The sequence below is a fragment of the Chamaea fasciata genome, unplaced genomic scaffold (genome assembly GCF_029207755.1).
Source record: "Chamaea fasciata isolate MVZ Bird 193981 ecotype frontalis unplaced genomic scaffold, bChaFas1.0.hap1 SCAF_16, whole genome shotgun sequence".
Lineage (NCBI taxonomy): Eukaryota > Metazoa > Chordata > Aves > Passeriformes > Sylviidae > Chamaea > Chamaea fasciata.
Genome location: NW_027094101.1, coordinates 1,790,397 through 1,813,925, shown reverse-complemented (window position 1 = coordinate 1,813,925; position 23,529 = coordinate 1,790,397). Strand labels below are relative to the sequence as shown.

The 23,529-nt window shown below is 37.9% G+C and overlaps 1 protein-coding gene across 1 annotated transcript in view; it reads left to right on the top strand.

Annotated features, from left to right (window-relative positions):
- Positions 1-23,529, top strand: part of SHISA9 (shisa family member 9) — a 175,599-nt gene that overhangs the window by 6,703 nt on the left and 145,367 nt on the right. Inside the window, exon 2 of the mRNA XM_066198385.1 lies at positions 1,089-1,216. Coding sequence (XP_066054482.1) covers positions 1,089-1,216 — 128 coding nt within the window. The remainder of the gene's footprint in view (positions 1-1,088; positions 1,217-23,529) is intronic.

Sequence of the window (23,529 nt, the reverse complement as noted above, 5' to 3'; positions counted from 1 at the left end):
GCTTTCCTTTGCCTAAGGCAACAGCTTCTGCAGGCGGGCCAATTATTTCCTAGTGTACAGTAGTTCAGCAGGTGGTTCTGTCTCATAGCTAAGGGCTAATCCTGCTCCTATGGAACTCTGGAAAAATAGCACAGACTCACAGACACAGGTATTGACACGCTGGGAGTTTCAGAGCTTAAAACTTGGTCAGAAACTCTGGCTCCACAGGGCCGATCCAGGTGTGTGTGTTTATCTGAGTGCCTAAGGCTGGCCTTCCCCTCAGCAGGGCCCCTGGCAGTGGAGCTGGTCCTTCCACAGTCACCAGAGCAGGATGAGTCTGTCACACTGCCTGCAGCCCTGCAGGGCAAGCACAGCCAGCACAGGCTGGGCTTGACCTCACTGAGGAACCTTTTGCTTACTCCCTCTTTGCTAGCACAAAGCTTTCATCCTGGTTCCCAACTGCCTTCAAAGGAGCAGGGAGTGTTCCTGGGCAAGCTTTGCTCTATGTTAAAGACTGGGACACTCACAGAAGTTAGTAAAAGACTTTTTTGATCTCCCCATCTGGATGAGAAATCCTTAAATTCCATGCTTGCTGGATTTCTGCGTGGAAGTTACATGACTTTTCAACCTGAGTGACACTTTTGAATGAAAACTGTGAAGACCACTGTGTTGTGTGTTCTAATTGCAAATGCATGTGTGAGAATTTCCTTTGAAATTAGCAGTCTTGGTGTGAAGATAAGCAGTTTGTGAAAGGTGTAGCCATCGGCTAGGTGCTGAGGTGCTGGGCTTAACCAAGATGGCAAAATGTTACTGAGCATATGCAGTGGCAGAGCTCGACAAGGCTCAAGGAGTTTAAATTCTGTTCCTCCAAAGCCAAGATACCTAAAGAACTAATGTGTTTTACTTCTAGCACAGTTAAGACAACCTAAAAAAGAGCCTTAGGTGTGAAGTCTCACAATGAATTTACTTCCCTGCATTTACTGTGAAGGGGGCTGGTTTCTCCAGCAGACATTATGATCGACTGCATCACAAACTGAAATAGATCTTGGAACACATTGTTAATGTCTCACAGATTTTGCAGATTCATTCTGGTTATGTTTGGTTTTCAGGGCTCTTGCTGATGTTATGCGACCTCAAGGTCCTTGTACAACAGATCATATGGAAAGAGATCTAAACATTGTAGTACACGTGCAGCATTATGAAAACATGGAGACCAGACCTCCTCCAAATAACTTACGTAAGTTGCACTTTAACTTTATCAATAGCTGGAATGCTGGCACTGAAAAGAGCATTATGAAATGAGTATTGCTGAATGTCAAACGAGGATCAACAGTACAAGAGTTCTTGGAAATTAGAAATATCCATTTTCTCAGAATCAGAAAAATTTAGTTTCCTACTGCAGATTAGTGCAACAGTGAGAGAAATAAATTTTGAACAGAAAAATTAGTTTTTATATTTAATTGAAATTAGTTTTCTTGGTTGGCTAATATTGGTTTTGTATCTTTGCCTTCTTCTACCTGTTGTGTTTGCTCAGCTCATCAGCCTTGTTGTACCAAATACAAATTGTTGTGGTTACAGCTGAATTTAACTATATGTTTCACAGGGCTGTAACATCCAGTAGCAAAGTGGTCTCATTAGGCTGTTAGATCATATCCACTGGTATAATAATTAAATACTTCCTTGGATTGCATCAAGTTGTATGTGGTTTTCATTTCCTCGAGGGAAAGATGAGAAGATTGTTGTTTTAAGTTTTACATAATATTTTTATTCTGTGTCTGCTGTTACATGTTTATGTTATTGAAGGCAAGAAAAAAGTGAACCTTGGAGTTTCAGATGAGATCTGGTGACATTTCAAGTGGTTCTAAAGTCCTAAACAACTTATTTCCCAGTCTCTATTAGACCACAGTACAGATGTTTCTCATGCTCAGATACATGTTCTCCTTGTGATAAACCATGCCACTGCAAATTTAATTTTGATACTTATTTACGTGACTTATATTCAACTATATCTTAAAAAAAGACATATATACATGCTTAAATTATGTATATATTTACAAAATCAAGTTCAATATCTTGATAAAATAAAAAGGTATCATTCAGGAAAGTTTAGATTGTCAGGCAGTGGGTGACTTTATTCTGTGCTGTAGATCACTGTAGATGTGCATTTTACTACAACTATACTTTTACTGCATTGGTATTTGCATTTTGAAACATTTAAAGTATGTGCACTCATCTTTTCCGTAAGTATAGAAAGAAAGCTTGCTTATATTTGGAGTTTTATTTGGACTGCATTGTGTAGTTATTGGTGCTTTTTTTTGTGGAAGGGTGTAAAGACAATGGGAGAAAGGGCAGCTCCACGTGCTGCCTGCACTGCTGGTGCCTGCTTTGTGGGAGAGGCTGGTGGCCATTCCTCATGTGCATCCTCACAGAGTAATGGGAGAGAATTAAAGCTGTGCCCTCGGATAAAGGTGCCACATACAGGGAGATGTGCCACCTCGTCATGTGACACTTCACCTGTCTGCCCTGCTCTCCAGCAAAGAGCTTCCACCTGGGGCTGTGCAGTGTGCAGTGCGGAGAGGGAATCACACACCCTACCTGTGTGAAAGCACCACTTCTGGAGGGGAGCCTCGGCTGCTCCCTCAGTCAGAGGTGCTCTCACACCCTGCAGCTTGGCCTCTGAAGGGTTAATGAGGACGGGAATGTGCACTGCATCTCTTTGCTCTGTGTATCAGCTCCTTGCTGATGTCTGATCCATCTCATGACCATGTTTGCAGGATCGGTACCAAATAGTAATGAAGTTTGAGTCCAGTATTTTCTCTCATGTGAAGTGTTTATTCAGAATCCCAGCCAATGAAGGAGCCAGAAAGTAAAGAGGTTCTTGCTGCGTTGATTTTATCTAGATTTTTGTAACGATCACACTGAGATATTTTGCTTAAAACTCTTTGTATATTCTACAATATACAACATAACATAGCAAGCCTTCAAGCTCATTGTTTCTCAGATTTGAATCCAGATTTAAGCCTTGCTTCCAGGACCTCTTGCATATAAATGCAACTCAGAGCCACATAGGTACTTCATCATGGAAGAAAAAAAATACACATTTAATGGGATGTTGATTTATGCTGACCCCAGACATCCATACCACCTCTGTCTCAGAATATGGCCTTCTGGCACAGAGAGAAGAATTATATGTAAAGCAGCTCTTGTACCACTGCAATTTACAACACAGAAGCACTGCTGCTGCTTTGGAGCTGTCCTGATCTTTTGGGTCATGTAGAGGGGCAGTGCCAACAACGCTTCTTATGCATCTCAGGCATTCCTGCTGCAGAAGGAAACATCAGAAGCCAGCAGCTCGGATGGTAATTGTTTCAGTTTTTAATCAACTTTATGCATTAAGTCAATAATTTTGGATTGTTAAGTGCAAAGCTTCAAGGGGTGAAATTACTCAAGGCATTTTATAACCAATATTACATACATTTACTTCATAGCAAGTGGATTGTTGTTCTGTATTTGTTGCCATTTTATTCTTATAAACTCATGTAAAACATGACTAAATTACCTACTAGTATTAACCATGACATCACAAGTGTTTGAAACCTGTTGAAAATGTGCATTGATGGTGCAGGAAAAAAAATCTTTATATAAAGACAAAACTCTTATGACAAATTTTCCTAGGTCAGTATCTTAGCAAATCGGAATTTTACTGGGAAGTTCTGAAACACTGCAGGAGTGGATATTACAGACAGAAACTTTGGCAGTGAAGCATTATCTACTACCATGGCTGGAAAAACATCAGGCTTTTCCAGGATACTTTAAAATAACCTAATAAACCAAACCGAATCACAGCTTTCACAGAAATTCTATTCCAGATATTTAATTATACAGAGAGAATGAAATTGTGTAGAATTATTGCATCATAAACTTTAATACTAATTTTTAAAGTTTTCTAAGTTACCACTTTCTATCTACTTGCCATCTCATAATGAGACTTAAATACTTGAGACTGATGTACTTCTCACATTGATCCAGAAATATGAAGAGGGCAGAAGGAATTTCTTAGTCTTTACATATCCCTTCCATACTGTGTCTTTCAGACAAGCTGCTGAAAGCCAAACATTATTAAAAATGTTATAATTTGAATGTTCATTTGCTCTTTCTGTCCTCTTGAAAACATTTTGCTCATGTTGCCAACACGTTCTGAAAGTGTTTTGTGAAGGGAAGCTCTTTTGTCAACATGACAAACTTCACATGGTCTCTGACACTGGAAATGAGTGTGTTTCTGTTTCTGGACTGTTTGTTACCAGAGGACAAGGATTTTCTCTGATGCCTGCAGCTATTTGCCAGAACTCACAGGCCAGTAGAAGGCCAAAAGCTCTTTTCAGAGTCTTGCAGTTTACTCAGTTTCTTGTCCCTTATTTTTTGATATTCAGAAAAGAACAGACATTTTGGAGGTTCCCAAAAAGCACAGGTTTTTCCTTTGCACATAAGAATCCAAATAACCAGGATGATTTTTAGTAAAAGCCATTTTGTCCTTAGTGGTTGTTGTCATAATTTTCTTCCAGTACTGTGCTTTCCTTAGGATTGCTTTTCTATTATTCCCCTTCATTCATACACATTAGAATGTAGTGGCGCTTTGTAAACAAGCAGCAGATATCTATCAAAATGTAGCATTCAAATCTTCTAACATGAGATGTTAAATAAAAGAAACTAAAAAATTATGTTAAAAACGTCAAACGAAAAGCAAACCTTTCTGCAGAGTTTGAGTTGTTGTGTTAATCTCTGACTTTAAGGTATCTTAAGAAAGCAGCAGCATTCAAGGTATTATTTTCTCTCTCTCTCTCTTTTTTTATTTTTTTTCTTCTTATTGTGTTAGAAGCAGGGCATTTATTTAACTTGTTGGGATTGTAACACTGATGGAGTGGGAGTTAGGAGGCTTCATAGCTACATCCTCATTTCTGAAACGTGATTACTGCTATTATTTCTGATTCATGATCTATGATAGCAGAGTGAAAAAATACTTCAGTTGGTGCAATTCACAGTCACTTTTCCTAATGATCAGTAAAAGCTCTTTTACTCTTTCCCAAGAACCAGCCTCACACTAGTAAATTCAAACAATTTATGCAAGCTCCCAAGGTAAAGATGATTTTAAAAGGAAGCCAATTATAGATTAAGGAGCTTTTTGAGATGAAAAGTACTTTTAGTTAGTTTGACATGTATGAATTATTTCTTTATTTTGAATTTAACTTTTAAAAAGTGGACTTTAAACACATGATCCAAAGAAGGAAATGTTGCGCTGTTTCAAATGGGCAATTTTAATACTGGCTAAAGATTTGCAGCACACGTGATTAAAATGACCTTTAAAAAAATATATTCAGAGTTGTGTTTGCTGCTGCATTTGATTGTCAGTTGTCCTGGATACTGACTAACAACAAATGCTAATGCTGAAAACACAGCTATACCATCTCTATAACTGGTGCCCTATGATGAGTTAACTTTTGTTTTTTCTTTATTTCTTGTTGAGACAGTAGGCATTTAAATAGGAGGGTAATTTCTGAAGTCCTTGTATATTGGAATAAAAATTCTGTATTATACATCCCTGTTCTCGTCCCCATTTCTGTTCATAGAAGCTCAGCCTGTGTTTTCCAGTGACAGGAACTGTCGCTAGTTTGACACTGTGAAAATAGAATTTGCAAGAATATTTTTCAGTCTTTTAACACTAGTGAATAAGCATTTTTGTTGTTGTTGTCTTTGGCGAACTAATTATTTTTGTGTTTAACCTACATAACATGTTTAAACCAGATGATTCATTGTCTTGCATTGCCTAAGTATAATTCCTACCGTTGGTCACTGCAAATAAGCAGGGAGACTTACTGAGAAACTTCAGTAAACAGAGGTCCCGTTGTTCAAAATGTAGAGCCCGTGGAGCACATCAAGCATGAGAACTCCTTTGCTTGCACAGCAACTGTTGGACAGTTAATTGCATGATATTGAAGAAGCGGTTGTTGAGGATGTGCAGCATTACTGTAACGTCCTGCTGCTGGTGGCAGGGGCCTTGCAACTCCACCAAACCCTGCAAAATGCAAAGGACTGAGAAAACATTGTTTGGCTTCTTTGGTGTCTGGGTTGTTTGATTACAGTGAAGTGCTTTTTAAGGCCTGCCTTTGTGCATGGGTCTAGCCCAGAGGAATTGCACTGTTTTCTTTATAAACTTCAATTGGTTGCTAATCTGCTCACTTAGATGGAAAAGAGACTGGAAAGTTGAGCTGTGGAGACAAGGCCATGTGCTATGAGTAGAAAGATGGACGACACCAATAAGTTTTCAGGCAAGAGAAAGATAGTTTGAGCAGATTGACAGAAGGAGTGAGTAAGTACTGCTGATGGAGTGCTCCAAGACAGTGAAGAACGAGGGAGAATAAACTGGCCAGCTTATCTGGACGATGTCCTTAGTGCACAGGAGTCTACAGTGCTGTGACAGAGGGGACTGTAGCCAGCAGTGCTGGGAGCTTGCTTACATTTAAAGTCTTATTCTTCGCTGCAGGTGTAAAACACTCATTTTACTGGGGTTTCTGTGATCTGTACAGGAAACAACACTGAAATAATCTGATAATTTAGATTAAATTCCTGAGCTAAACACAAATTTAGCTTTCAGTTAACCCTGGGAGAGAGCTGCTTATGGCATTCTGATTGTAATAGACAGCTAAGAGGACAAAGTCCACATTTAAATGATACATTTTACAAACTAATCATCCAAGTAAAAGCCCACACTACTATCACCAGCTATGTCAAAAGAAATATTGTGTTTTTAAATATAAGTTCTGTTCGAGTTTAGAAGCCGCAAGCTGCTTTGTCACAGCTATCTTGAGAAATTTTTAAACCTTAAAATTAATTTCTCCTTACTGACTTAAACTGAAATCTTGCTACAAGTACAACTTCAAAGCATGAGGAAATCAGTGATAGAATTTTTGTTAATATAACCACAGCTATAGCAATGCATTCCAGATATCCAGAGCTTCCATGCTGGAAACCAAATTTCCCATATAAATAGAGAGTCTGGAAATCCATTCCTCTTGCAACTCAGTCACTGAAAGACAGTAATGTTTAATCAGTTCTGAATGTGTGTTTAGCCTCACAATCATTAATATAAAACGTTTCTAATTTACATTCAGATTTTAATTCAGATGCATGATGCTGATTTATGAGAAGATGCTCTGAAACTTCTGAAACACCAATGAATATTTTCAAGGAAGTTAATTACAACCTGAGAATGAGAGATTTTGGGGTTGTTTAGGAAAGGCAAAAAGTAAAACAAATGAAAGATCTCATTTGTCACTAACTGTTGGTAGATTTGATCAATTAAAATTTAAAAAAACCAGGATGGTTTTGAAAATGTTACCAAGTATCATATACAATATCTATTGATTTATAACTACACCAATCTTCACAAAGTGTACCACATCAGAACTCTGGCATTGCTGCTACCAAACAGTTAATTCCACGCTTTTGGAATCATCCTCTTTGCTTAATCTGGCAAATGAAAAACATGGAAAGCAAAAGTAAATATAAAATTTTGCATGAACAGGACTGAGGAATTTGGTCTGTAATAAAATCAAACTGTGAATTAACATCATTCCATATCTTCAGTAGGTCCCTTCTTTGTTCTAAAATATTTCCTGTTAGATTTTATTGGAAATTCCATGAGACTGTTATGGATCCTACATGCAATTTTAGGTTTATGTTGTATTGGCTAGGTCTTCATAAGCTCTGCTGCGTATAAGGATTTCCATTAGAGCTGCACAGTGAAGTTTTTGCTCTATCTTCCTTCATTTATTGTACAATAAGAACAATGAGATTGGATTACTGCCTTGCATCCTATCATTTACTTCTATTCAGCTTTTAATTCACAGAAATCATTTGACATATCTTAATAAACATATTCATCAATGTAAAATGTATTTGGGAGAAATACAGTCAGTCACTGACATTACCCTTTATTGCAAGAATTAACATTACGGCAATAAAAATATTAAGAAAATATTTCTGCATTCTATGCTGCAGTTAAAAGGCGGAATGATTATTTAATAAAATAAAAGTATTGGTATGACAAAAGAGAGCATTGCTGTACTAGACTATTATATAGCAGCTTTGAGTCACACACCAGCAGACTTCAATAACACATCTGAAGGATGAGACTCATTTTGCTGTCATTGGGGTGCAGAGTTGTACTTTGAAATGTTGCCTGATGGTGCAGGGATGTATTTACCATCTACAAAATGAAGAGTTCAATATCTTTGGAAAACAGTGATGTGTTTCCCTTGTGATTTCACTTTCGCTTCGCAATCCAAATTTTACTTAACAAATTTACTTAATGAGGTTGTATTCCTATTCTATACTACTGAATTTAATATATAAAAGAGTATTTTATATGTTAAATTTATATATTAAATCACTGGACAGGTGCACCAAATAACAGTATTTTCATTGTTGAGTAACTTCCAGTGCCAAATATTCCCACTGCTAACCACAACTGTCAGCAATCTCAATGATCAGTGCTTCATGCCTGTTGTAATCTTTCATGTCACCGGGATTCTGAATGTCAAAAACTAGCACAGAAAACTAGCAGGAATCATGTTTTGAAAAAAAACCACAAACGATCAACACAACCTTTTTATGTTTGTATTCTGCCAGATTTGTGCTCATCTAAATGAAGAAGGGTAGAGGCTGATACACTTTATTTTTTAATACGATAAAGAGTCACCTCACTGAAAGGCAAAAAAAACTCCCTTTTGCTTTCATTGTTGGTTTGCTCTCACGCAAACTATGCTTGAATTTTTCATGCCAAAACAATACTGTTCTTAACTGTTGACTTGGAGCTTAATCATCTCTCTAAATCCTTGAACTCCCACCCTCTTATTTTGTCTCAAAGGTCATAGATTTGTAACAAAAATGACAAAAATGTAAACTCACAAATAGATCCGTTCTGTCCACATATGCAGGTGCAAGAATTAAACTGGTATATTCTCAGCTATAAACACAACTTTTCATCATTTTGGCTGTTCAAAACTTTGATACTGTATTTTAGATGTTAAAATGCTCTCATCAGAAATGTAACATTCTGTAAAATCAATTCCCTCCTAATTTTTCAATCAGTCATCCCGACTTTCCCAAGCAGAATCAAGTGCAGTGGTTACACAATAAAGAAGAAGAGGTTGGCTGCATACATTAAAAAGCTTATGAACACAAATCCCAGTATTATGATGCAATTGTGAGATGCTACTCAGGGAGAGACTAGGAAGACCAGCTTCAATCTACAGTTTCAATCATAAATGATTTTCAGTACTTTGTTCTATGTTGTCTGCTTTACATTATAAATCTCCTTGAAATGTACATACTGGCTCTGGTTCCAGTTTTATTATCACAAGATAAAGTCAAGAAGGGAACTGAGTGTGTTGAATATTTATGAACTAACTTTTTTGTTGATTTTTATAATAGAAAAAATAGTTGGGAAAAAAATGTCTGGAACCATGCTACAAAACTGCATTGATAATAATTCCCAGACGATTACAATGTGCATTTGAATTTAATCTTGAACTTTTAGTTATCACATCTAAATAGCTTTTAAGATTCCTTCAGCAACATAATTTCGGTTTCAGCTCATACATTTAAGCAACAAGTCTGTTCACCCAAACTAAAGGCTATTACTATACTAACTTTTGAATTTGTAATGAATTTGCAACATAATCCAAAATAATCCCATTTCCGTTTACTATTCACTCCTTGTCAATTAGAGGGAATGCACATTTGATAAAGAGCTATCTATACACAGCCATGAGCACACACGAAAGAGAATGTACATAACAAATTTTGGACGTTATTTGAGTTAGCACTTGTTAAGCCAGAGGTGTCCACAATAAACTCAAAAGCAGAGCAGTTTTTACCCTGAAAAGTCTGTTATCATTGTGTTAGTTCACCCTTTTCACTCCACAGCAGCACCCAAGAGAAAAAACCCCAGCCTTTGCCATGTAGACCCTTGCTCTTCAAGGGCTAATCTGATCACTTTTGAACTGCTCTCTTATTTTCTCTCACCACATTCTTTTACCCATACTGAACCTTGTGCTTCCTATTGCTGTCTCTTCTGTTGGCTGTAACGAGCTGCTCCAGCCCTGACTGATGATGCTGGCTTGGAATGTTTCGGGAAGCCCGCAGTCTGTTCTGGCCAACAGAGCAGAGAATGCCACAACACAGAAAGTGCAGTGAATGCCTGCCAGCCTTTCATTTATCAGCAGGGGACTGCAAACCAGTGATTCCAGCCCGGGAGCACAGAATGGTTGTGGGTGTGACTCTGATGTGGGGGTAGGAACAGTCTCGGAGCCTTGCAACAAAACCAGGGTTTTGGCAGTACTTAGAGTAATGGCCAGTTTATGCCAATGAGATTAAATTCTGATTGGTCGAAAGTCCTAGTAAAGCTCTCATCCTCTTTGATGGCTCAAGGATTTTACCCAGGGGCACTACAATTCACTTAGGACCTCATATATACTTTATTGAGGGGAATTGTGTTTTTGTTGTTAATCTGGAGTAAGGAGAGAGATAAAGGGATATGCAGGAAATTTATCTTACAGCTTTGCAAAAAAAAAAGATGCAGCTTAAACAGTTCAGTGTTGAAAAAGGAAAAAATGTTCACTGCCAAGAGCAATTGAAGTTAGTTAGGAAAAGTGCAGTGAAAACTACCAAATAATTTACCAAATTGCACCCACCTGAGAAGTGTTTTGAGAAGCCAGGAGGCTGGAAGGCGTTTTCAACTAGATGTGCTTTCCATTTTTGTCCTGATTTTAGGGAAATTTGGGCATCTGCAAATGAGGAAAAAGTCCATGCCCTTGGCACACAGGGGCAAGGGAGCTTCTTGTGCTCCCCTTTCATGCTCATGCCCTTTGGCAGCACAGCTGCTGTAGCTGAACAACTGTTGTCAGCCTGGTGGGCAGAACAGGCCCCTTGGAGAGTTTGTGCTGCTACTGAATCCCCAGCCACTGAACCCTGGCACAAAATACAATCACAGGTGGCAGCTTTCCCCAGTGTAAATGGTAGGAATTTTTTCTGGAATGTTGTGTGAGTAGGGCGCTGAGCACTGTGGATTTGTTTCACAGAGGCCCCTCCAAGTACTGAGGGGTCCAGGTGAACACGTTTGCAATGGGGTGTTGGCCAAGAACAGCCTGACTGGTTCTGCTGCTCTGGCATGGGGGGCGGTTTGGCCATGGGAAGCAAATTAATAGATGAATTCTTGTGTTAAAAAGAACGAGATGGTATTTTATAAAAAGCTTCCAAAAAAGAAACGTGTTTTTTTACCTCTACCTCATCAAATGACTAACTCTAGTTTAAAGAATATAATTTGCATTTATAACAACGGTTTAAACTATTTCTCATTTTTTCAAAGATCTAAGGTTGGAAAATTGCGTTCCTCCTATAGTAATTCCAGAGTCTTGTTACATTTTCAAGTTAATTTCTGAACAGCCATTGATTTTATGAGGAAACATTCCTTATCATTTGTGAAATACAAACCTGGCCATCACTTTGGTTAGAACAGTTTCAAGTTTCTAGTCATAGCTCTGTAATTAAATTGCCATTAAATGCTTTACTTAGTTAAATGAACTCCTATAAGGATTTTTAAGGCAAAATTATTTACACTCATGATTAATAACCTCTGTCCCACAATTTTAACACTTTTTTTTCTTGGATTCTTGTTTTTCCTCCTTGCTAAATGGTGCCCACTTAAGAAAAGAGGTCTGTGAAAAACAGTAAATTCTCTCAGAAACAGTTAACCCAGAAAAGATCTTCAAGAGCCCATACAAAATCAGAAGGGATAAGATATTTGCAGATTTCTTCCTAAATGTTTAACTAGAACAAGGTCTATTTAAGACCTATAATGCCAAAATTCACTTATAAAGCCATCTCTTTACTGTGACTCTGGGATTAATCTTGTGCCTACAGGTTTTTGCATCAAAGTCAGTAAACTTAAATTTTACCTTAACCATGCAAAGGTATCATGGGGGTGATGGAGAGACAGGCACTAAGTCTGGATGAAAATGTTTGTAGCAAGTCCAGTAACAAATACCAGAAACTTCTGAATCTTTAAGAATATTAAAATTATTTATGCTTCTTTGAAAAAGTCCAAATTTTAGCAGATATAGAAGATAAGCATATAAAATACAATTTATACTATGAAGCTGTCTCATTTTAAAATTTGTTCATTATACGAATAATTTTATGCCCTAATCTAATAATTAGCTGACTAATTTTTTTTCTGACTGTGATCCTATGCCTCTCAAAACGAGGTCTAACTAACTTTATGCAGATAAATTAGGTTTATTTCCTCTCAGACTAAGAAATTTACAGTAAAGAACAGCAGTGTTGCAGGGTTCCTTTCAAACACATACAAATGACACACTTTATAATATGATGATCTTGTATTGTCATGTCTAGCATTTTAGAGCCATTAACATTCCTCGTGGAAATCTGCTTTGAAATATTTATTTGCAAGCTGCACTTTATTTCTTAGGTGACATCTTTTCCATCATTTCTACAAACACAGGGAGATAGATGGAGATGTTTCTGGAACCAGAGACACAGAAGTAGAGCTATGCTGCAAAGTGTGAATCACCTATCTGCCCTATGCATAAGGAAAGATTTTCAGATTTTATAAATGTCAAAATCACCCAAACGTTTTTAGAAAGGAAGACAAGTGGTCCATGAAAATCTGGTCTCTGTAACTTAGTGCTTTACTCTGCTGAAATTGTCCCCTGGAATAACACTGAAGTTTCCCTTTCCTCTTTACCACCTCTCGTGTCTGTTCATCAGGAGGAGGGAGGACTGTGCCTCTCCCCTTGGCCCCTCTGCATCTCAATAACCCACATGCAGTACCTCAGGTTCCTCTGGTGTTCCTTGATTTTGTTTGGCCAAAGAATAATCTCTGATTTTTTCAGGGTTTCCCATCCTGGGTTCCGTATCCTGACTGATCAACAAGCAGAAAAAGCCAAGCAAACAACTATAAAGAGACTGTGGTTCAAACTTTGGTCTCCATTCAGCCATTTGGTTTCCTAGCAGCTGTAGAAACAGCTCATCCTTGAGATCTCAATAACTCCAAAAAGGGCAAAGGAGTTAAAAGCTACTAGAGGGAGTAACAGACAACTAGACAAAATAAAAATTACATTACTCTTGTTCTCTTTTAAGAACAACAAACCTTGAGTTATTTAGTGAGTGCAATAAAATGCTGCAGGGCATTGTTAGCACAAAGTTTGGATCCATAAATCACATAAGTGTTGAGATGCTGCTGTGAGAGTCTGTAATCATCAAACTTTGAGATCTAGTCATCAAAGTCTGGGAATGCCAGGAAAACAAAAAAAGAAGGATAGAATAATCTATGATACATCCTTTTCTGTGTGGATCAAAGAAGTTACTTCTCAGGAACATGTCTGCCTGCTTTGTAATGTCTAAATTAATTGTCCAGGAAAGTCTGGAATAAGTCAGGATATGTCAGAAGGTCAGACCATGGAGAAAAATACAAGCTCAAAACTTGCCAGATGGTTTATTAGCTGCTCATTATTTTTATTCCTACTTTACATGATATTAAGTGTGTATTAGAAGCTTCCAAGTGGAAAATACTTGCAATAGTTAATGGAGTTCAAAAGCTGCATTAATCCTCCTTTATGGCTTGTGACACTCTTGGGAAGGAAGGTACTGCACAGTTTCAAGGATGCAAAGGTGTAAAGCAACCTGAGGCCAACTAGCAAATTACAAAGGGCGAAGTCCTAAGTGCATATTTCCCTATGGGAAATCTCTGTATGTAGAAATGGATTAACTTACCCCACATTCCTGTAGCTTATTTAGAGTTTAAGTGCACCCTGCAAGTTGGTAGCTTTAAGAAAACTCTTATATAGATCTTGACAAATCTTGTCAACTTGGAAGGAATTAACAGAAGAGGAATAATTAAATCTAAATTATCACCCAGTAAATTGAAACTAGAATATATGCATGTCATAGTCCAACATCACATGCACGAGTGAGTGTCATGGTCAATACTCCATCATCTGAAGAATCCTTTTGAACTGGCCTCATAGTGACTTGTATCCATGGATTTCCCTAGACTTGACCTGTGTGAGATTACTGAGCAGTCTGCTTGCTCTGTCCTGTGGATTTGCCATCAGTGAAAGCTCCTAACTGTCATTCTCACCAGCTATCCCCTGGTTAAGATGTGGAGAGCTCTTTTACATCGTGCACAGGGCTAAAAATCGTACATCATTCTTATGTTGAAACAGTTCCTGACACCCCCTCCATATAAGAAATGATGAGGCCTCACAGCTGGAGCTGTGGCCATTTAAGCAAACCTGAGCTTTTTTGCCTGCCCGCAAGCCGGATACCTCTGAGCATCAGATTATCTTTGTGCTTCATATTGTAGAACAGTGTTGCAGAAGCCAGAGCAGAGCTGGCTGTGGTCCAGCATTACAGCATTATCATATTTATGTTCAGATACCAACAACTGGCTTGCATAGATTGCTGCTGCCACTGCTGTCTGAAGTGGTGTGCACTGCTATCACCAGCAGTCAGAGCAAACGAGGGTTGGCAAACTGCAGGATCCAATATCAGCAAGCCTGGCAGATCCAATTCACGAATGAGGATCAGCATAGCCTTAGCATAAAGGAATGCCAGATGAAAAGGTAAATTGCTCAGAGCGGATGTATTGAACACACAAGATGAGAGAAGCTGTCAAAGGAAGATGACAATGAAGAGCCATGTTTCACAAAGGAGATGTCAGAAGGCACACAGAGAGAGTCAGTTCTATTTAAGATGTTCCAGGGATTGTTTTTAAAAAAAGGATTCAAAATTTCAGGGCTAGGTAGTGTGGTACACCTGGAGCAGCCTGCATAGCCCACTGAACTTTCAGAACACAGAGCTGTGTCTGCAGAACGCTCATTATCCACATGGATAAAATTACCTGGACTGGATTTTAACCCTATATCAACTTAACTCATCCAGTAGAGGTTAGGATGATAGCTATATTACGTTTTTCTTTTTAAGCCACAATATCAGAAAATGAGTAAGCAAAAATAAGCCTGAAAACCAGCGTCATCATGTATACAATGTACTAATGACTGAGCCAGCAGGCCAGGCAAAGTCTCATTCCCTGCACCCCAGAGAGTATTGTGGATGATGCCATTGTTTCAGCACCCTCTCTCCCAGTCTCTTTTTTGCCCATCAAAGCTTTTCTTGCCCTCATGTTTGTGATTCTGCCTTTCTGTGCCTGACACTTGTAATGATGATATACCACTTGGGTGCCAAGGCAAGTATGCTAGGGAAATCCTGGCAGAGGAAATGAAATGAAATAGTTAATACCTGACATTGGGTTCTGGAAGTGATCACCTATGTAGAAATTTATGTAATGCTCTGTAATTTACAGAAAAATCATACTTGTTTAGAGGTCAACCTTAAGAAAAATCATACTTGTTTAGAGGTCAACCTTAATTAAAAAAAAATCAATGAAAACACATAAATGCATGGAAGAAAACAACTTCCTATTAAAATGTCATTGCAGCATAAGGATCCGTAAAGGTGATATGGGAAAAGAGAGCATATGTTTGTCTCAGCTTCAACACCAACTGTAGCTGAAAAAGTGTTACGAATTTTTAAAAGCTTGAAGTTGTGCTACTTGACTTAGAACAACAAATATGGAGCTTTTAAACAAATAATTGTGTTTTCTTACATATTTTAATGTTCTTATCACTTCAGGATACCTGCTAGTCTTTATGTGTTCTACAAAGGAGTATGACATTCCACTTCAGATTTCTGAATTTAGGCCACTTGCACACAAAAGTGTGTTTAAGCTGCCACAATTTACATAGCAACACTCAATGATCTACATCCCCACATGTGCTGTGCAATATGTAACATGCATAGCACGTTATATGCTCAGTGCAGCATTGACATTGGAGGATTTTTCCTCAGCTATGGAAGCAATCCTTGTCTTACTATCAACTTGCCTTAGAGTGTTAGTGGGGGAAGAGCCTTTTTATGAATATATAAACAAAAAGTGCCTTCTGAGAGATAATTTTTCTGTTACATTCTGCAGCTACAATCACAAGAGGCCCTGGATGAACTCATTGCACATTTTGAAGCAAACAAATGTATTTTAGCAGCAGCAGCAGCAGCCTGATCTTTTCCCCCATTATTTACAATGCTTTATAATTATGGTAACTATTAACTCCACAGGCACAGAAAAGTCAAGAAATTTGTGTCTTCTGATTTTAGGATTTAGTGCAACATAATGCAAAGGTTACAACAGCATTCTCATCCTGATACAAAACCTAGGACGGTCAGGTATTGTCTTTCCTTGCCTTTGACTGTCTTTGTATTCCATTCACTGTATCTTAACAAAATATGCTTGATGTGCAGCAGTGTAATTTGTATCAGCATAATACTATGATAATTTCAGAACTATAATACAATAAACACTATCATTGTTTAGAAAGTCATGAAATTCCCATCTCATAATCCAAGGATGCTTGTAACAATCTGTTGTATCACTCACATTAACATCATCACCTACTCTGGAGACACTGAAATGTAATTTAAACCAGAAACAACAGAGTATTGGGGATAAGGAAATGCTGATCAAAACCTTAAGGATTTCTAGAGGTCACAGAGATCCTGGCAGTCTGCCACGATCATGGTTGCTGACTAGAGAACACTTTCCAGTTTCCTTGCAACTCCAGGTTAACACAGTTATCAAAATAAACACTGTGAAAAAATCAGGAGTTGGTACTAATCAGGAGCTCATTTTAGGGTGAGAATGGGAGAACCTTAAGTTTTCCAATATTAATAAAGCTTCAAATAAGACTACTGTAATATTTTAAAAGTGTAAAATGATTCCCAAGGCTAATTTATTAATTTTTATGCAATTCACTGAAGAAATCAGCTTAGTTAGCATTGGTGGTTCAAAAATCAGGTGTGAAATCTGACTGTATGAAAAACCTACTAGTGGAATGGATGTCGGCATTGACAATGGACGTAGGCATTGACAATGGATGTAGGCATTGACAATGGATGTAGGCATTGCCTTACTGCTGTGGGAAAAAAAACAACCCTTAAGAGACTGGATGTTGAAATAGAACATGGTGCTTGTGGACTCCCAGTTTAAACACAGTCACAGTGAGTACAACAGTGGCCAGTTTGTGAGACTGCAGCCTAAACTATGTGTCACTAGATTTCCAATCCTTTGAGCATTAAATAATCTGGAAAGAAATGAGTTTCCCAGTTTCTTAATAGTGTCAGTAACCTGTTCTCTTAAGCAGACAGACTTGCTAAAACAGGGGTGAGAATGTTTATTAGCAAATGTTTAATTTATTAATACACTCTGTCCTACTGAAGAGAATAGAGGTTTTTTAAACAGAAGAATGTTATCTTTACTGATGGACTGCATTTCAGTTGGAGTTGTTACCTGGGGGAAGTGGCTCTGTGGCAGGCTGTCAGTCTCTGGGCTCTTGGGCAAAGTGGAGTGCCGGTGCTTTCTCTTCTCCCTGTGGTTACAATGGGCTTTATGCTAAAGCAATCGAGGTGCTAATTTCCCATGCTGAGGGGAGAAAAAAGGGAAAAGTGAATGGGTGGAGCTGTGATCCACAGCAGTGTGTTCACACTGGCCTCCATCTCTGACCACCTCCTAGTGGCATGGACTGGGTGGGTTCATAGATTTAAAGGAGAAATTAGTTCCATTGGATCTGTGATTTATCCAGGTACTCTCCGTAATATCCAAGTCCTATAATTTTACCCAGTAGCTCCTAGAGTTGGCATGTGGGCTGTGAAGCATAATTGCTGCTATGTTTCTATGCTAGAAGTCAGATTTTAGTGACTTTTTTGTTTTCATAATACTCGTTTAATTTTTTCTTTACTTCCTTTGGTATCATATAATAATACAAACTTGAAGTGTAAAATATCCTTATAATCCTGAGAGTTCTGTTAAACCCTAAGTGATAATAGGAAAAAGGAGAAGAATACTAATGGAAAGAGCATATACTGAAGATTTTGCTTTCATGTGGATGCAATTAGAGCTTTTCCCTTAAGCTAATAGGATAAGTAACTATATGAGGAAATCCACAGACACTGCAAATGTGCAGGAGGGAGTAGTGTTTGCTTGGTGTTCAATGGTCCATGTGTAATAAGCTGACAGTTCCATCTAGTTCCTACTGGACAAATGTGTACATCAGAAATTCCTGTTTCTCCCTTCCTCCAGCTGCACATTTGGAAGTTTCAGCAGTGAAGCCAAGAGCTGAATTAAGAGAGACATGACTACATGTTTTCAAAGCTATTTTATTTTTCTCTATTTTTTTTTTGTAGGTAAATGTATGCACACAACAAATACATTCCTATTGCATATATGGATGTGAGATTCAGGATATCAGTTGATTTCCTGAACACCTGTGCATGACTGATCAACTTACATGCCTTTGTCAAATTATTCTAGGAAATCTATTCTGATATTCTTTAACTTTGAGGTTTTCCTAAAAGCATTCACCAACTTGATACCAGATTAATACTCTGTCTCTTGAGAATAAAATAATGTTCTAGAGTTTTCAGTAGTTACTCTGATTCCTGGAAGACAGAAAATAAATGAACTACAGAATGGTTCACCTAGCTAATTAATTTAAAAAAAAATTTAAATGGTTCCTTAATGCTGGTAATTCCACAGAAAATGTGGCATATATACAGAAAACACAAACAGCGAGTCTGTGGTACTTTGGCATGGCACAGTTATTGCTTGCCTTAATTTGGTGTGCTTTATATTTGGATTTTGCCTACACAAATGCACTTCAAAAGCCATGCTGACATATCCATGAGGATCTCACAACTCTCTACACAACCAGCAGGAGACTGGCAGTTTTACTTTGCTCTGTAATATTGCTCCTGGCCAGGCTGTGGACCAGTTTTTGGTAATGCACGGTGTCCAAACTATGGAAAAGGTTGTCAGGCCCATTGCTGCATGGCTTGCGGTGAGAAGGGCCAGGAACTCGGGTGCAGCTAGCCAGAAGTTCCTTTAAATAGCTGGAGCTGTAGTGAGCACCAGGGGTTGCAGCCCTTTTAGAGGGAAGAACCACAGGGCATCAAGGACACTGTCCTTGGAACAGCTGGCCCAGGAAGTGCTTTAACTCTAGCAGCCAGGATGGCATAACTTTGAGGCTGCTATAAAGCACATCGTGAAAATACAAAAGTCTCTTCAGCTTTTCCTTTAGTTATGGACAGTTGTCATTAACAACAAGGAACTGTAAATATTCCATACACAGGATAGTGATGTGCAACTCAACCAAAAAAAAAAAAAAAGCTATCAGGAGACTTTATGCCTTTTTAAAAAAAAATCTTGACATACTGCTAAAACCATAAGTTTCCAAACAAAAAATTCTTAATGGAAAGGTTATTTTCCTGTAAAAATGTTTCAAGCAATATATATGTTCTTTCTCATGAGACAATGGCTGCTGACTCTCCAATGCCTTCTGCTGCAGCAAAAGATTCACAATTCTCTATTCAGTCTGTAAATAGCTTCATGCTTGTTATTTCATTTTTTTTGTCCTCCAACATTCCTTTTAGTGCCTACATGAGATCCCTGTGTGCATCTGATATTACTGATCCAACCCACAGTTTATACTTTTCACCCTCACGACTTGCAGGTTTGAAACAACATTTGGAATGGGGGACATTAATATCATTGATCCTTTTGTTAATGGGTCACTGGTCCCTACTCTGTGGAATGTGTTTTAATTTGCAGGCAATGTCTTGCTAACCTGACTCCCACTTTCCTGTGGAATTTCACAAACCTGAGCCCCATTCTGTGGAATCTCTCTAATTGTTTAGATGCAGAGTGACTTGTCATTTGCATCCCATAACAGCTACAATTAAACTATGCCACATGGCTTCATTATACTTTCCCCAAAATACCTTTGCCATCAACATTTCTCAGAGTGGCAATTCTCCTGAGCTTTCCAGAATTTATAGGTCACAGGTAAAACAGCATGTTCTCTGCAAATGTTAATGAGTTTACAAACTGCTGAGTATTATAATGATAAATTTGATCATATTTCTCTACTGACTTTGCATGGTCTTGGTGCTGCAATATTTTTAGCTTATATCTGCTCTCAAAGGGCCCAATCCAAAGCTCATTGAAGTCAAGGAAAAGAGGTGTATTAAGATTAGCAGCTCTTGATCAAGCCTGAGACAGTCAGTGCCATAAAAACATTATCTGTGCACATCCCTTATATGCCACTGACATCTCCTTGCACCACTGCGAGTCACTGAATCTCATTTTCTTTGCAGCTTTCTGCCTGATCAGGGAATCTATTAAGTCCAGGCAGTCAAGGCAGCTGTCTTGAGTCAGATAATTTTCAGCTTCCTACATAAAGGGATCTAATATAATATCTACTTTGTGCCCACATCACTGTCATAACTCACGTGGTACTGTGGAGGGCTTTCAGGGAGAAGGGCAGAATGTGGGCAGTGATTTCTAAAGCCCTGGTCAATCCTCTGCTTCTGCAGTAGACTCCCTGTCCTGCTTTTACAGGTACTTTCACCAACCTTCTTGAGCACAAAGTAATTGCTGTGGCTCTCAAATGCATCCTTTCACACCTGAAAGGGTATGGTGCAGGCTGGGAAGGTTGAATTTTTATTTAATGTCTCTTCTGATACAGGTACAGGCAGGAAACTGTAGTCTGATGTCTTCCTTGGGCATTTTAATACCTTTGACCTGTTTATCTCAGGAGGGTGCAGTGTTCTTGTCATGGTATATGATGGCATTAATAAATATTATTTGAAGTTCTAATAACCAGACCTAGCATGACGTTTAGGGAGAGACAAAACTGTTTACAGTGCTTTGGGGGACAATCTTCCACAAGTTCACTTGAAAATGCCGATGACAAAACAAACATTTTTGAGATGAGAATCTTCGTGAAATACAAACCAATTACTGAAGGTGCCTAATGGTAATGTATCATCTGTCCTTGTCACTGAAAAATGTGTCTTAGATACCCAGTCCCCTTAGGTTAGTCTTTTATCACAAGGCCAATAACAAAATCACTAAATCTGTAAAGAATTGTTTATTGTTGTTTGAAGTTATTAGTGCGCATATTTGAAAAAAAGTTTTATTTAGTAGTTCAGTCTGATGCTCTCAATTATGTCAAAATTTCAAATTCATGTGGCCTTTTTTGTATAGAAAGTGGTTTAAAATCTGCCTTGTCTCTGACATGTAAAAATGGGGAACCTATACCATTCATTTATTTACCAAGCCAAATAGAGATTAATGGAAGATGAGCAAAGTGAAGCACACTCTTATGGGAACAAATCAAATCTTTGGAAAGGAATGAATACATAGGACTGCTTCTGGATTATTTTTTTTTTCATGTTTTTTCAAGTCATTAAGTTTACTTCTACATAGCTTGTGGACTAATAAGTTGATACAAGTTGCTGGAAGCACCTGTCACCCCTGCCAAAACTGTTCTCTGTTAATGAAATGGAATTTTGTGAGGGTTTGTGTCATACTGTGGGATGTCACCTGTGGCAAAGGTCATTATCTAACAACACCAGATGTTGCCACGGAGACTGTCTTACGCCCGTATCAGAAACTTCCCTTCAGGTTACCAAAGAACAAGACAGTTGATGTTTGTTTGGGCACTAGATGGACTTCTTCTGAGGGCCATGAAGCATTTAAGTAACAGCTTTTATCTTTGTGATGAAACTGGTTTTGAAGTACTTGAGTTTACAAGCCCCAGGTGTTTCTGAAGTGCAATTCAATGAGTATTTTATAGTTTCATAAGAGCCTGCTCTCTTCGTAAGAGAAAGGCAAGAGATGACTGTTTCCATTTTCTGTTTTCCAGTTTTACTAACACTCTTGGCATAATGGATAACACAAGCAGTAGTCCTTTATATGCAAAAATAATAAAAGACTCTCTTCAAAGGACAGTGTTAATCCTTCCCTCTTCCATTCCACCTTGTTACGGTGAAAAAATACAAAATTACACAACTCCTTAATAATGGAAAAAAATTTAAAATTACATTTTCTGATCTCTTGTATTTTCTCTCCTCCAAAGCCTCTGCTCTGGTCAGTGTAATATATCATGTGAAAACACAATGTACACACTCCAGATACTTGCTAAAAATCTGGTGAAATGAAAATGTTTGATTTTTCAGGGCATAGGATGAATGTGCAGTGAATTCACAGGAAAAGCTCTGTATAGGATCTCTTGATAGGTGTAACTTATTTTTTATTTACAATTTCTATGACTCCTAGTTTTTATTTTCTTTTCTCCCCTGCTGTCCAAATTCAATATCAAATTAATTTTCAATCCCTCGGCGTTGCTTCAAGCTTTAAAAAAATGGACTGCAGCCAGTGCCAATTTTGGGCAACAATCCAAATTTATACACCAGCCACATAGTGCAAAGTAGTTTTTGTTACCTTTGTATCATGCAGCCACAAATTTCTTTTTATTCTCTCCATTCCCTGAAGGAATGACCTCCTTGTCATAGGTTGCCCCTACCTAGGAAATGTGCTAATTATTATTAGTTTCCTGACATGAATTGTGTTTAATTCTGTGCCTGTTGAAGGCCTGAACAGCAGTTTCATGCACATCACGTAATGTTTGGAAATGTAAAGCATAAGGGCTGATCTAGGTAGCATATGGCTCATGGTCCTTTTAGCTCTTTGTTTTGTTGGTGAACTTTAGGAGAATGGTGTTCATTATTTTCTATTTCAGTGTATTAGGAATTTTTGTCCTAGTTTTGGAGAGATACTAGAGCTTCCACAGTTCTGACATCTTTAAACACAACTTCATTGGGGAACTAAACAAGTCAGCAACAACAATGCTGCTGTTTCAGTAACAACAGGAAGTGTGTTTTGAGTCTATACCAATCTTGATTTTGTAAACACAAATAAATAAAACATATAGAGTCTATTATTCCACCATGTACTTAAAATGTACTGTATTGTTTGAGTTAAAGAGAGCAAATAATTGCATTTAATGAATGATCACTGGATTTAAAAATATTGTGAAGATAATATTTTTTAATAACAACCTCATATGACAGGGTAATTACAGAAGTGGGAACATCAAATAATCAATTTATGGTCATATACCTTGTACTTCTGAACAATTTTATGGCTATAGTTTACCACATCTGTGATATTACTACCAGTGAATTTCTTCTTTCTATGGTGGTCACGTTGCTGTTTTAAGTATGAAATATCAGAAGAATAAGAAAAGTGAACAGGCACAAACGTTTCTCAAATGGTTAAGAGACTTTTCAGAAGGTCTCTAGCAAGTCCATATCTAATAAAATCAATAATCAAGTGAACCTCAGACATACAGCTTGTAAGTTTAGCCAACAGATCCTCTGCTGCACAGTAACTAATACTTAACAGTTTTTAAGAAATATTAATCAATCGATGGATTACAAACATTTCAGCAGAACTTTGTTGTGAGTTAATGTAACTGAAACTATTTCAGCATTTCTAATTCCATATTATATGGCAATATA